The sequence below is a fragment of the Pantherophis guttatus genome, chromosome 4 (genome assembly GCF_059756535.1).
Source record: "Pantherophis guttatus breed Tessera chromosome 4, ASM5975653v1, whole genome shotgun sequence".
Classification (NCBI taxonomy): Eukaryota; Metazoa; Chordata; class Lepidosauria; order Squamata; family Colubridae; genus Pantherophis; species Pantherophis guttatus.
In genome coordinates, this window is record NC_142066.1 from 19,943,251 (window position 1) to 19,959,122 (window position 15,872).

The 15,872-nt window shown below is 42.7% G+C and overlaps 1 protein-coding gene across 1 annotated transcript; it reads right to left on the minus strand.

Annotated features, from left to right (window-relative positions):
* Window positions 1-2,237: 2,237 nt before the first annotated feature.
* On the minus strand, window positions 2,238-15,189 carry LOC132711608 (vomeronasal type-2 receptor 26-like). Its single transcript, XM_060690983.2, has 4 exons — window positions 14,986-15,189; window positions 9,562-10,422; window positions 4,084-4,210; window positions 2,238-3,140 (listed from the first exon to the last, which is right to left on the minus strand). The coding sequence occupies exons 1-4, from the start codon at window positions 15,187-15,189 to the stop codon at window positions 2,245-2,247; spliced, it is 2,088 nt and encodes a 695-aa protein (XP_060546966.2). The 3' UTR covers window positions 2,238-2,244.
* Between the last annotated feature and the right edge of the window lie 683 nt (window positions 15,190-15,872).

A 15,872-nucleotide genomic window follows, 5' to 3' on the forward strand; every position in this document is an offset into this window, starting at 1 on the left:
AAAAGGGAAAATTTCAAACCAGAAGGGTAAGAGGGGTCCTGCGCAAGACTATTCAGTCTTCTTAAACGTGGTTCAAAATGCTAATATTTAAACTACAAATAGCTTCTATTCAATGATATTACTTTATAAATAACAAAAGTGGAAGAATATTTCAGAGAATCCAAAAATCAACTTCCAATCTCATTTGTCCTAGATTGTTCCCAACTATGGCTTCTAATTGATGCTAATTTTTTGTTTTCCAAGATAAAGGAACTTGTGTTAACTGGGATGCAGTTGCTGAATTTAGGAGTTTAATTCCATTAAATAATAATAATATACCATATAGTATACATTTTCCTCCTCCTAGTGTAACCATTTTTTTTGCTTTTCAATTTTTTCTCCAAAAAAGGTCTGAATGATAAAATATTCCAATCATGGAGAATATCTGCAAGTCAGGGTTGAAATAGGAGTCATTGGGAGTTTCTAAACTTGGTTGTTTTCTTGGAGAGATTTCATTACCCAAACTCACTAACATCAGTGCTAGTCTAGGACTAACACTGATGATGTTGCCTATTTTGCAAAATGAAACATCTGGAAGAAAACAACCAAGCTCCACCTCTTGCACGTGTCCCATAGGTTCGCCATCATGGCCCTAGACCATCAATCTAAAGGCCATTTCTAACCTGGGACGTGCCGCTTCATCCTAGCACAGGATTGCAGAGTGTATGACCTGCAGACGTTTTTATGTCAGTGATAGATGTTAAGGTTCAATCTGAATCAGAAGTTGACAAAGTTTGAAAAATAGCCTTTAATATTTTTGTTCATGTCTTATTTCTGTTCAAGCATGTGCTTGAGGAAGAAAATCTAGGTAATTTCGCTCACTGAAATTAACTGGGAGCAAGAACTAAGAGATACACTCAATTTATGTTACAGCATTTCTGTCACTCCCAGTTACCATTGTTAGAACAGTCCTGTGAAGTGGCAGCATTCTGTGGTCTTGTAATTTCCATTTGTAACTTCCCACTCACTTTCCCATTGATTTTTCTTCTCAAAGGTTGCATATGACAATTGTATGATTGTGGGACATTGCAGTGTGTAACTTGGCATAGAGCATGGTTACCTAAGGAACCGTTTTCATCCGATTGCCTCTCCTTGTCAGCATTCGAGAACAACCCAACTCCAATTAAAAACTCGGAAACAGGCATTTTCTCAAAGTTCCTATTTATTAGAGTAGGTATACTGGCACATCTGGGAAAACCCAAATCTGTGAGTTCCGGGTTTTCCCTTCTGTATCAACTCACATGATTAGAATGGACAGCATTGTGTTATGCTGCTTTGCCACTTTTTTCCTGGGGTACATTCCATTCAGTGGTGATTTGGGGAGAGATCCTGCCCTGGGCTCCTGTTATGTGGTGTTCTGCTGTATTCATACTGTTTTGGTTCCTCCTCAATACCTAGATGAGTCTGCTATGGAGGTGCATTTATTGGGTCCGAAGAGGTTAGATAAAGGAAGGAAGGAAGGAAGGAAGGAAGGAAGGAAGGAAGGAAGGAAGGATTTAATATTTATAAATAAGTGAATTCCCTAAAGTTATTTCACAATTAAAGAGGAAGAACTGCTCTCAATGATTTCCTATTTCCCATTTTTGCGATCAAAAAGATTAATATCAGCCATAGTGGCGCAGTGGTTAGAATGCTGTACTGAAAGCTAATTCACTGCTCACTCCAGGAGTTTATAAGGTCATGAAATCTGCAACTCTATACTTTGAGGAAACAGAAGATCCCAGTTTAGGAATGATGACAACATTGACAATCTAGACCATATTAAGTCTCTAGGTTAACAAATTACTTGAAAATTATCTGCCAATTCAGAAGAACAAAGGAAAATAAATTGTGAGTTTTGGCTCTCCAAAATATAATGCTGTAGGTAATCAAAAATTCATAGGATTTCTGTCAGCACAAAGATCTTAAACCAATCATGTTATTTAAGAAAAACTTTATCTGCCCCTCTTAGTAGCAATTGTCTTCAAGGGAATGAGAGTTAGTGTCACTTGATAGAACATGTTAGGCATTTCCTAACATGAGACCGGAATTCTCCTCCTTACTATGTGTCAGATATATTTGATAAAAGATGGTGTACATATGTTTTCATTTATTGTACAGATTCCAGGTTCAACAAACTCCAGCATGTAACAATACCTGAAAGTTGTGCTCTAATAGGGAGAAACTTAAAATGAATAATGAGCAGATTAAACTCCATATTCAGATTTATTTCTTTATTAAACGTCCCTTTGTGTTTAAATCAGGTCTCAAAATAATGATGTAGCATTTGGGGGAAAATATGCAGCCCAGTAATCCAGCTGCAGAAGCCAAAATGGAGAAAATCTCCACAGCCACCATATATTTGCCCTTCGTACTCAAGTAGGTTGGAACAAATGATATCCAGACACTACAGAAGACCAACATGCTAAAGGTGATAAATTTGGCTTCATTAAAGCTGTCAGGTAACTTCCTGGCAAAAAAGGCCACTGTGAAGCTAATAGAAGCCAAGAAGCCCATAAAGCCAAGGACAAGGTAAAACATGGTGACTGAACCTTCATTACATTCCAGGACAATTTCTTCAGCCATGGAATGCATGTCAGAATCTGGGAATGGGGGAGAAATTGCCAGCCACACTAAACAGATCAAGAGTTGAGTCAAGGAGCAAGAAAGGACAATAGAAATAGCCATCCTTTTCCCCACCCATTTCTGCATTTTGGAGCCAGGCTTAGTAGCCATGAAAGCAAGAACAACTATGGTTGTTTTACCCAAAATACAAGAAAGGGCTATGGAGAAAAAGATGCCAAAAGCAGTTTGTCGCGTGAAACATTTCACTTTGTCAGGTTGCCCAATGAAGAGGAAAGCACAAAGGAAGGAGAGCAGAAGGGCAATGAGAAGAGTGTAAGTGAGGTTCCTGTTGTTGGCTTTGACGACTGGAGTATCCCACTTTTTAATGAAGATTCCCAGCACCACAATGGTGATGACAGAAAAGAAAAGACTAACAGTGGTCAAGATGAGTCCCAGTGGATCATTGTAAGACAGGAAGGTTATTTCTTTTAGAATGCAAAGAGTTTGAGCCTTGTTTGTATATCGATCTTCTGGACATTGGAAGCAATCAACTGCATCTGGAAAAAAAAACATCATGGCCAATTTCAAGAAATACTCAGATAGTGGGACTGAGAGTTAATTAACTGGGTTTATTTGTTTATTTCGAAAATGTAGATGGCTGCCCATTCATCCTCAGTGACTCTGGGCAGTTTATAGACAATCAAAAGTCTAATAGAAATGAATTAAAAACAGTAACCCACATACCACATACATCAAATGAGCCTCTTGAAGGGCTCCATCCTACTCTGGGTTCCCCAGATCTGTTGGCAGAACCATGTTTTAAGGGAATTTCAAATGAGTATCAAACTGGGGGCCAGTCTCATCTCTGTGTGGATGAACTTTCAATGGGAGGGGACCATCACGGAAAAGGCCCTTTTTCTCATTTCCACCAGATGTACTTTCTTAGTACATGGATACATTTAATTAAATAATCCCTGTTTATTTTTAGTGCCTTTTTGTAAATATGCCAGATCTTCCGAGATTTATTTATTGCTTGGTTGCATGGACTCTCTTATTGTAAAATCTAATAATGAATTGAATAACAATATTTTTATCATTAAGGTATTTCCTAAACAAAGTCAAAAAACATGTTTCGTTTTTGGAGGAGGGGGGAAATATATATTTCATAGTATTTTATTTTAGGAATTAAGCTCCTAAAATCAGCAAATGGATCCCAGTTTTATCTTTTTCCACTTTTACACACACATATCAACACAAGGCCTGCCGTCTTAAAAAATAGGCATTAATCAGAAGTCATAATTTGGGGGAAAAAATTAGAACAAACCAAATTGGATATTTATTTTTGGATGCTCTGAAATATCTTTTCACTTTTAGTATTTATGTAGCAATATCATTGACTTGGTCACCAGATTAGACAATTACAGGAGGTTTTAAATATTAGCATTTTGAATCACAGTTAAAAAGACTGAATAACTTAGTCTTGCACAAGACAACTCTTACCCATCTGGTTTGAAATTTTCCCTTTTGCACATGGAAGGCAATTGTAACAGCAAAATGGCTTCCCTTCTATTTTCATCTTCCTGTAGCCTGGACAACAACTGTCATTGCACAAAGAAAGAGGTTGAACCTATCAAGAAATGAAAGCAACATTTACTACAACTTGTTACTACAACATCCACCCACCCACCCACCCACCCATCCAGCCACCCACCCACCCACCCACCATGCAACCATGCAACCAGTACAGTTTTGATTTTTGTATTCAGCATTTCATTATTCCTTGATTGATTCATTTTCTTTTAAAGCATCATTTCATCATTCTACACCTGAATGCTACCTACCCATTGTTCCTTCATCTTTGCAGTTTTCAACCAGACAACTTGAAGGATAAGATCAATTCAAATTTCTAATGTCAAAAGCAAGAAGGGAAGGGAAACAATGTACAGATAGTCCTCAACCTACAACGGTTCATTCAAAAAATTCTATTTAGGTGTAGAATTTACTTTTAATAATAAATTTAAGATATGGGTGTCCCAATATCTCTTTGTTTAAAAGCAATTACAGTCAATGAATGGAGATATTACAGGGAAGGTGAGTTAGAATCAAACCCAAAGGCAGAAAAAAGCCCCCCTCATTTGTGATCTTATTCAGGAGGGGGGAGCGGACCTGGCAGGTATCACGGAGACCTGGTTGGGCCATGAGGGGGGAGTTCCCCTCGTGGAGATGTGCCCATCAGGCTTCCGTGCATTTCATCAGCCGAGAGCTCAGGGCAGAGGCAGGGGGGTGGCGGTCATTCTAAAAGAAGGTCTTGATCCGAGGGAGACCACTGTACCTCAGATAGCCGGATGTGAGTTCCTTTTTGTGAAGTGGGGTCGTGGGGTGCAGATGGGTCTGTTGATCATGTACCTGGCTCCCTGCCACATGGCAACGACCCTGCCCGAGCTCCTCAATGTTATAGCCGAGGTGGCGGCTGATACCCCCAGACTTGTGGTCATGGGGGATTTCAACCTGCCATCCATCGGTGAAACATCTGAGGTAGCTCGGGAGTTCATGGCTTTCATGACGGCCATGGACCTGACCCAAGTAATTCACGGCCCTACTCATATGGGGGGACACACTCTGGACTTAGTTTTTATCTCTGGTCAGTGGTTGAGTGGCCTTGATATAGGGGATGTAGATATTGAACCCTTGTCATGGTCTGACCACTCGCTCCTTCGACTTGACTTTCTGACTGCCGTACCCCATCGCAGGGAGGCGGAACCGACCAGGTAGTTCCGCCCCAGGCGCCTGATGGACCCTGATAGGTTCCAGATGGAGCTTGGGCCATTCGCTGAGACTCTAGCTCATGACTCGGCTGATGACCTGGTGGCCACCTGGGATAGGGCGGCTGCCGGGGCTTTGGACCGGGTCGTGCCTTTGCGGCCTCTGACCCGGCACCGAACTCACTTAGCTCCTTGGTTCTCCGAGGAGCTGAGGGAGATGAAGCGCCGGAAAAGACACCTAGAGAGCGGTTGGAGGGCCAGTCGTTCCGAGTCTGACTTGACACTGGTAAGGTCTCATATTAAGACCTACCTAGTGGTGATATAAGCGGCGAAATCTAGCTATTTTGCCGCTCTTATCGCATCATCAGATAACCGCCCAGCCGCCCTGTTTAGGGTGACCCGCTCCCTCCTCCATCTGGGAGCACGGGAGGACCCCTTGCAGGGCCGAGCTGAGGATTTTGTACAGTATCTGGATGATAAAATAACTCAGATTCGGGAAGACTTGGCCGCCGACTGGGTTAGTTCAGACGAGATGACTGAGGCAGGTCTTGAGAGTGTTATCTGGGAGGAGTTCGATCCTGTGGCTCCCGAGGACGTGGACAGGATCTTGGGACGACTGAACGCAACCACATGTTTATTGGACCCGTGTCCCTCCTGGTTGGTGCTGGCTTCCCGGGAGGTTACACGAGGCTGGCTCCAGGGGATTATTAACGCTTCTTTGAGCGAGGGTGTCCTGCTGGCCACCTTGAAAGAGGCGGTGGTGAGGCCTCTCCTCAAGAAGCCATCCCTGGATCCGGCTGTTTTGGCTAACTATCATCCAGTCTCCAACCTTCGCTTTATTGCGAAGGTTGTTGAGAGTGTGGTGGCGCGACAGCTTCTCCAGTACCTGGATGAAGCTGTCTATCTGGATCCGCTCCAGTCCGGCTTCAGACCTGGGTACAGCACGGAAACGGCATTGGTCGCGTTGGTGGATGATCTCTGGAGGGCCCAGGATAGGGGTTATTCCTCTATCCTGGTTCTATTAGACCTCTCAGCGGCTTTTGATACCATCGACCATGGTATCATGTTGCGCCGGCTGGAGGGACTGGGAGTGGGGGGCACCGTTCTGCGGTGGTTCTCCTCCTATCTCTCCGACCGGTCGCAATCTGTGTTGACAGGGGGCAGCGGTCTACCCCAAGGCGCCTTGTTTGTGGGGTGCCGCAAGGGTCGGTCCTCTCGCCCCTCCTGTTCAACAATTATGTGAAGGTGCTGGGTGAGATCATCCGTGGTTTTGGGGTGGAGTTCCATCAGTACGCTGATGATACTCAGCTGTACATTTCCACCCCAGACCATCCCAATGATGCCTTGGAAGTGATGTCCCAGTGCCTGGAGGCCGTGCAGGTCTGGATGGGGAGAAACAGGCTTCGACTCAACCCTTCCAAGACTGAGTGGCTGTGGTTGCCGGCGTCCCGGTATAGCCAGCTGACGCCATCGCTGGTTATTGGGGGCGAATCATTGGCCCCCACGGAGAGGGCCCGCAACTTGGGTGTCCTCCTGGATGCGCGGCTGTCTTTAGAGGGGCATATGACAGCTGTGGCCAGGGGGGCTTTTTGTCAGGTTCGCCTGATACGCCAGTTGCGCCCCTTTCTGGACCGGGACTCCCTATGCACGGTCACTCAAGCACTCGTCACTTCTCGTCTGGACTATTGTAACGCTCTCTACATGGGGCTCCCCTTGGGGTACACCTGGAGGCTCCAATTGGTGCAGAATGCGGCTGCGCGGGGGATTATGGGAGCGACGGGGCGCTCCCATGTAACTCCTCTCCTGCGCGAGCTGCATTGGCTTCCGGTGGACTTCCGGGTGCACTTCAAGGTGTTGGTGATCACCTTTAAAGCGCTCCATGGCTTAGGGCCAGGGTACTTACGGGACCACCTTCTGCCACCAATAGCCTCCCACCGGCCGGTTCGCTCCCACAGAGAGGGCCTCCTCAGGGTGCCGTCGGCCAGACAATGCCGGCTGACGACCCCCAGGAGGAGAGCCTTCTCTGTGGTGGCACCTACCCTTTGGAACAATCTACTCCCAGAGATACGAGTGATCTCCGACCTCCGGATTTTTCATCGGGCCCTAAAAACTTATTTTTTTCAGTTAGCCGGTCTGTCCTGATTTTAGGGTTAGTTTTAAAATTTTAATATTTATTTTAAATTGACAAGTTTTAAATTATGGGCCAAATTTATAAATTATTTTAACTTTATTTTTTAACCGTGATGTTTGTATAGATGTTTTTTATCTGGCTGTTCACCACTCTGAGTCCGAAAGGAGAAGGGCGGTATAGAAATTCGAATAAATAAAATAAATAAATAAATAAAAACTAAGAATTGGGCACAGGAAGATAGCATCATTTGATTAGGAGAAAGTCAAGATTCAGAAGAGCTATTTCTCATGCATCCATTAGCTGGAAATAGAGATGAATATTTTCCCCCTAACTTTCAATATCTTTCTCTTCTTTGGCCACAGCACTGATCAGGTGTTCTATCTGAACCAGGGTTAATATGATCATTGATATGGAATTCCCCATTTCTTTTTTCCCATCCATGCCAGTCAATAAGCACTTTCTTTTGTCTTCAAAACACTGATGAAAATAAAATATAATAAAACAACAGTTTTATAATTCTTCATTCCATTTGGGGCACAAAAGGGAACTTCACAGAATCTCCATCCACCCACCCACCCACCAACCCATCCAACCATCCAACCAACCATCCAATCATTACAGTTTTGATTTTTGTATTCAGCATTTCATTATTCCTTGATTGATTCATTTTGTTTTAAAGCATCATTTCATCATTCTACTCCTGAATGCTACCTACCCATTGTTTCTTCATCTTTGCAGTTTTCAACCAGACAACTTGAAGGATAAGATTGGTTCAAATTTATAATGTCAAAAGCAAGAATGGAAGAGAAACAATGTACAGATAGTCCTCAATTTACAACAGTTCATTTAATGGCCATTCAAAGTTACAATGGCACTGAAAAAAGAGACTTATGGCCATTTTTCAAAGTTACAATCTTTGTAGCATCCCATGACCATATGTTAAAAATTTAGATGCTTGGCAACTGGTTTATACTTATGACCATTGCTCTGTCCCAAGGTCATGTGATCACCTTTTGCAATCTTTTGACAAGCAAAGTCAAGGGGAAGCCAGATTCACTTAACAACCAAATTACTAACTTATCAATTGCTGTGATACACTTAATGACTCTGGCAAGGAAGGTCATAAAATGGGGTAAAAGTCACTTATCAAATGTCTCACCTAATCACAGAAATTTTGGGTTCAATTGTGGTAGTAAATTGAGGACTACTTGTCCACAGGTTGAAATCTGAGCAGGAAATACCTGGTTAAAAATGGCAGGCCAGATGATGTCTTGTGCAGAAATGGTAAACCGCTTATCTGGAGAAGCTGTTGGGTCAATTTTTCCAACTTTGACTTTAGCAAAGGTCTCATTTGGGAATATGACCCAGTTGATAATGTCAAATCCCATCTCTAGATCCCCATTTTCATTAAAGGAAATTTTCTCTCCTGCAGTGTTATTAAATGAGATGGTTCTCAAATAGTGATGGAACTAAACAGAAGCAAAGAGTGACAATTAGTGGAAAAAGAAAGAAACAGAAAAAAGGGGGTAAGTGGGAAAGAAAGAAAAAAAGAAAAAAAAGAAACCAACAAAAGAAAGAAAAGAAAGAAAAAAGAAAGTGAAAGAAGGAAGGAAGGAAAGAAAGAAAAAGAAAAAAGAAGGAGAAAAAAGAGAAAGAGGGTGGAAGGAAGGAAGGAAGGAAGGAAGGAAAGAAGGAAGGAAGGAAGGAAGGAAGGAAGGAAGGAAGGAAGGAAGGAAGGAAGGAAGGAAGGAAGGAAGATTGTATTCAGATCAGGATATTGATTTCATAGGATGTGGTTCATTAATACAATTATTGTTCTCCACCATAGACATTTTCAACTTCTGCCAATCATGCCAGTGCTGCTGCATCACAACTTTTCTTTCCTATTGTAGCATTTTCATCTATTCACAATCAAAAAAGTTTCTCTAAGTCACTAAATGATGGGGAAAATATTTTGGCAGGGACTGAAAATTATCCCCAATGCAGTCAAATGAGAAGACTCCAGTGTTCTCATTGACTGCATTACATAACAGCTCATTGCATCAGACAGAAGAGCAGTGAGAAATGTTCATTCATTTTTTTTACCTGCCATGCTTTTTGAGTCAACAATATTTCTCTCCCAATTTCTGTCCTTGCTCTGTGTTTGGACTTTGGGGAAAGTAGGGCTTGTAAAGCATGTGCCACACCATAGACTGCATTATAGATGCTGTAACTCTGCCCAGTCAGGATGGTGTCAAACACAGACCTAGGTAGATTCCCCAAGTTCTCTTCTCCAGTGCAAAGCTTCCCAGCATCTTCATCTAAATTATCTTTAGGAAAGGAGCATTCAAAAGCCTGTTCCCAGAACACTCTCATTAAATGGTGTTTCACTTCTGACTTTGGGTTTCTCATCCGAAGGAATTTATCGAATCCAGAAATCTTCTTGGAAAGAACTTCAAAAGTTATAACACCATGGAAGACATCCATACTCCTAATTTTTTGAAAGGGAAGGGATGTAAACTCCATCTGGGCTGGCATTATCCAAACTTTATCTTTTCTTTCGACGGAGATATCTTCAAATTCTATATAATAGGGCAACATTCTAAAAATGACAGTGACATGGTTTTCACAATAAAAGATGATGACATTGGCAGTGCTCTTCATGATAATAATGGACAATTTACCAAAGTCTTTAAATACTGCTATAATATCGTTAGAAAATGTTTCCTTCACCATCTCTTCCATGAAGTCAAAGCAGATACCTTTCTGAGAATACAAAGGAATAGCTTTTTTTACGAATCCCTCTCCACTCTTATCAGATTGGGAAATCAGTCCAATCCATATCCACCTAAAATACAAAAGCAACTGGAGAATACCCATAATCTGTTGATCAACATTTGGGAAAATATGATGAGAGAAGTGATCTTGTATCTTGCCATCTATCAATGGGAAAGATCCATATGTGAGCTAGACATAGGAGAAAAAAGACCATGGTTTCCCAACATGAAATATTGATTTTTTTTTTTTAAAAAAAAAATCTGTCCTTAAGTTATGGTCTTTGTTACAATATTAATATAAGTGTAATCATGTTCAGAAACAATTTCAGAATTTTCAGCTATTATTGTACTAGAAACAGAAAGTTGGATTCCATATAAATGCATTAAGTCAAGTAATGTTATATGGAAAATTGACTACAAATTTTAAGGATTAAATGTGATTGGTCCTGATTAAGGAAGGAAACCCATCCCCATATTTCCCTATTCTTTTATTAATAGGAAATGGAAGAAAAATGGGAACAATGAAGTCGTGATGGTATGGAGATAAAATAGGATGAACAATATAAGAACATGGTTTTGCTTCGATATGCACCATAACCCTCCTCTAGACGTTCTACTCCCCCTCCCCACCTGAAAAGAACTCTGTTCCAACTGCTAATTGCCTTATATTAATGCTAAGGAGTTACACATTCTACATAAATTTTCAAGCTTTAAATGTCAATGTATCAAGCCCGATCACATAGTTTCACAGTGAAGCACGACTATCCAGCTCTCTAGTAGTTGATATAATCCAATCTGTAGTCCAGGATAAAGAATGACAATAATATCATAGTATTATTTGATATTGCCAGGCTACCCCATTCTTTTACATTTTGCATAATTGTAAAGTTAACCTTTGGTCTTTTATTTAACTAAATCAAACTAATATTGATATATATACCAATAGGCATGGATATAGGTTGCAATTCAATTAGTACTGGAAGAACACAGGGAATTAGTTTTCTCCTTTTCATTTTAGTTATTTCATATTTTGGTAATATAATCTTCCTTTCCATTATGTTTTATCTAAATTCCAGAAACAAGTATGTTACAAGTCAAGTACTTTCCCTCCTTACTTTCCAAAAGGAATAAAAAAAATCCCGTTTCAAAGGTCCAAGGCCGGACCTGGGTAGAACTGAAGGAAGAATGCTCAGGAACCGTCTAGCAAAAGAAAACCTTTAATCAGGCCGGAGCCTCGATACCCAGTGAATGTGAGTGAAATGAGTCTGTTGAAAAGTCAGTGCTGAGAGTTTCCATTTCCACGGATGCTTTATCAGCAAGGGTCCACGCTCTCCGGCTGGTGGACATGCATAGACCTGAGGGACTGCCTGGCCCTGGAGCCCCGCTGGAATTCCTCTCTGGTCCACTCCCTGAGCTTTCACGTGTAGAGGAGGTCTGGGTGTGACACCTATCCTCAACTTCCTATACCCACCTTCCCACCATATCATTGGGCTCCACTTATCTAACAATGCCAACCCATAATGATGGATTTGGTTATTGTTGCCACCACAATGAACTGAATGACTTCCCAATTCTCCCCCATCAATAGCTGTAATGGCTCTGTGACATGGGTTGTCGGGGCCCCGCCCAGCAATGAGCCATCAACCTGCTTGAATCTATCAGGCTTGGCCATCTCCCTCACCTGGAGTCCCAGTGCTGTGGCTACCATCTGACTGACTAGGCATCGGGTACACCCTGAGTCAACCAGAGCCACGTACATCCCTTGCTGACTTGAGTGGGGCCCCACTATGGTTATGGGGACAATGAATGGATGGATAGCTTAGCTTACCATCAGTTCCTCTGGGCCATCATCCTCACTGTCATAGGGCATCAGCTGGTAATTCCCCACCATTATCACCTCTCCTTCCTCTGAAGTCATCACTGAGGCCTCCGCCTGGTGTGCTGTCTCGGAGATTTCAGGGGCCTGCCAGGGCAGCTGTGCTGCCTTTCTGGGGGTGCCGGCCGGTGTCTGCGGAGCCAGAGCCAGGCATCTGGCCACACAGTGTCTCGGTTGGTTGCAACAAAAACAATGTAGCAGCGAGTGAGCGGGTTTAGCCATGGGTCCTGGGCTACTAGGAGCCTGCCAGAAACCACCAGGTGGTCTTTACATAGCCCTCCAGGCCCCAGGGCCCATGTCCCCTTTAGGCTAGAACTCCCGTAGTCCTGTGTCCAAGTAATAACTGCGTGGAATCACTCCTGAAGCCACTGCAGGATTCCCCAGTACAAACAGGCCTGGTATAGATCATGGTTGAAACCCACCCTAAACTGATGGACCAGCAGCCTCTCCAGGCAGGCCCTCAGCAACTCGGAGGAAATCCAGAACATACTGCACGGCTGAGTGGCCCCTCTGCTTTAGTGACTGGAGCTCTCCTTCTGCCCATTGCACACAGGACCCATCTTCAAAGTGTACCTTTAGCACCTCTAAGAAGAGACCTGCATCCACCAACTCCTGGGCATGCTCACTGTGCAAGTCTGCCACTCACTCATCCTTCCCTTCCAACAATGCCATGACTGCCATGACCATCACTCACTCCGATGGGTAGAACCAAGCGTATTGGTCCAGGTGACTAATGACTTGGCTCAGAAACAAGGCCAAGTGGTCAGGGTTTCCGACAATCGATGTCCATAATGGCTGTGGGCCCTAGGCCCCTTGCTGTGGCCAGAACCTCATTGGCCATGTAGGCCCTTGCAGGACCCAATCACAGCACATGCTGGCCCTGCTGAGTCACTTGGAGGTGGGGCTGGACCTGGCCTCCGGCTCTGGGCACCAAGGCTCTCTGCTGTCATAGTCCCCTCACTTGCTACCAGGTGTCCCACTAAATCTCCCAGTGAAGAATTCAGCTCCAAAGCCCCCACCTGCCGGGTATCATGGGTGCGGCTGGATGCTGTGTTGAAATAAAACTTTGGGCTAGCCAGATGGAATCGGGTCTGCAGAGGCAGGGCTGGCTGGGGCCCCAAACACCGCGGCTGCCATGCTACCACCACCTCTGCATCTTTCTCCATGCTCCACTCCCCTTCCTCATCATCTATCAGACCTCTCTCCCACCACTCAGTCAAACATGCTCTGGAGGGGACCAGGGCCCCCAGCCACAGATGAACTGTGCCACCACTCCCCTAGGTGACCTTGCTCCTGGACCGCCTCCGGGACTTGTCAGGCCTCTGATGGCTGCACCACCCTACTGGCTTCACACTCCTTTGGTCTCACTGTCAGCAGAGCACTGTCCCCTGTGACCTCTGGCGTGGGCACCTCCTCCTCCAGGGCCATGTTCCCCACGTCCACCACTAGCACCATCCCTTCTGCCATCAATATTGCTGCTCTCCTACCATCGGCCATAGCAGTGTCCCTCACCGATTGCCAGGAAGCACAACTAGTGAGTGGATGGGACATGGCAAAGCAGGTGGTCAATGCACCCAGAAGTAGCCCAGGCACCTGATGAACAGATTATCAGCACAGCTGGAAGTAGCCACCACTGTAGCTTTGCTTGCCGCTCGCTTCACTCAGCCATCTCTCTCCACACACACACACACACACACACACACACACACACACACATACACACACAGAGGTATGGCAAACCCCGGACTGGGGTTTGACACCCAGTTCCTGAGCAACCAACATTGTGTGATCTGAAAAGCAACTATTGCTAAAGATTTAGCAATCTTTGGGAAGTGAATTTGAGAGAGGCTAAAGTACTGGCTTTTGCTTAAAGAGACATAAATCAATAATTTTAGCCATCAAACATCTACAGTCCTACCACATTCAATTTGCCAACAACAGAAAACATGCTAACACATTCTAGCTGATGGAATTGACCATGCCTCCTTGGGAATTATTAATCCATTGATTATTCTGATTTTAGGAGGAGGAGGAAAAATTCTTTTAATATCACAGTATTTTTTTTAGTAAATATCAGCAAGAATATGTCAGAAGCATTGTAGGAAGTCAGCTATTTCTGTTTTAGTTGTGGTCTTTTTCTTAAATACCCTCATGCTTTTGACAGTCCGTTAAAACAGGATGTATTTACCTAATGCGTAGACCGTTTTAATTAATTTTATGTGAAGTTTTCATTCATTTGTATTACATCACTTCATTTTTTAATTTAAGTAAGTAAGTAAGGAAGTAAGGAAGGAAGGAAGGAAGGAAGGAAGGAAGGAAGGAAGGAAGGAAGGAAATATAAAAATCAATGTAACTATTCCATTACTTAATCAGGTCCATGAATCCTTAATATTATTACTAAAAGATGGTGAGAAAATGTAAAATGTGTAAAATTATTCATCTCTTCTGCAAACACATGGTTTGCTGTTCCTCATTCTTTGGATTGCCACTTTTTTTCCAAACCACAGAAAAATAATAAAAAGAAAAGTTAGTATTTGTTGTATTCTTATAAACATAAATTTGTAAAAGAAAAAATGGGAGGTAGTTTAAGACTTGTTATAGTAACCTTACAATAAAAGAAATATTATGCATGATACCCTGGACAATTTCGGAGGGTTGACATTAATCTTGCAAGTCTGAAACACTTTTCCCTCCCCTGCCTTAACTTCCCAGATAATGGGGAGGGGGTCAATTCAGAGATGCTTTCTCAAATAATACTTCTGGTTTAGGCTCAAATTTCCTATATCAGACTATTTTTATAGGACTGCAGTTGATCCTCCTGCATTTCAAGGTTATTGTTACAGTGTATACTTAGTCCAAGAAAAACAGAAATCTCACCTGGGGCATCTTGTAGACATTCAAGATGTTTGCCATGAAAAAAACCTGAGAGCTAGGTCCTCCAATGACAGATAGTGCCCCGTTCTTGGCATCACACTTATAGTTTGGGATGAATCTGCCCCTTGTTGAGAGAAGCTCCATTGAAGCCAAGTAGATCAAACTCACTGTGAAATAACTGTTAGCGATGTCGGTACCCAGACTCATGTTGGATAATATATGATTATTTTCATTGATCTCCTTGACAGCAAAAACCAAGGCCAGGATATGTTGGTGGTTCTGGAGGAAAAATCTGCAATGAAAGGTATATTGAGTGGATCTAGGCAGGATGTTATGATTCCTTTAATTCATTATAAAACAATTTTCACTAGGAAACAGATAGCTTGCATGAAGGAAAATAATCATATTAAAACCTATAAGTAATTCTTATTACATATTATGTAATTTCTAGTCTTGTATTTTTATCTTCTTCTGGGTTTATTTTATGATGGGTGCAGGCATGAAATATGTGTTTCAAGTAAACTGTGAGGACAAATCTTATAAATAACTTTTGCTTTTCTAGGATTGTGATAGACATTCAGTGGACTTCCTCATCCCAATAAAAGTTATAGATGTTCCTTTAGGGCCGAGAGGCTCTTAATCTGGGTTCCATGCCTGCTCAACAGCTGTTTGGAAAATAATGCCAAGCGCTACACAGCACAACTGTTCCCTAATATTAAGTGAAAGAATTAAACGATTGATATAGATTTCGCTACAAAAAATGATTTGATAGCACAGCACTAACAAATCATTGAACAGTAAGAAACAAGAAAATCTCAATATGGATTTTGAATAAAAATACCAGTGTGAGAGTCATCATAAGTGTGTTTGTGTATTTATTTGCCAGGTAA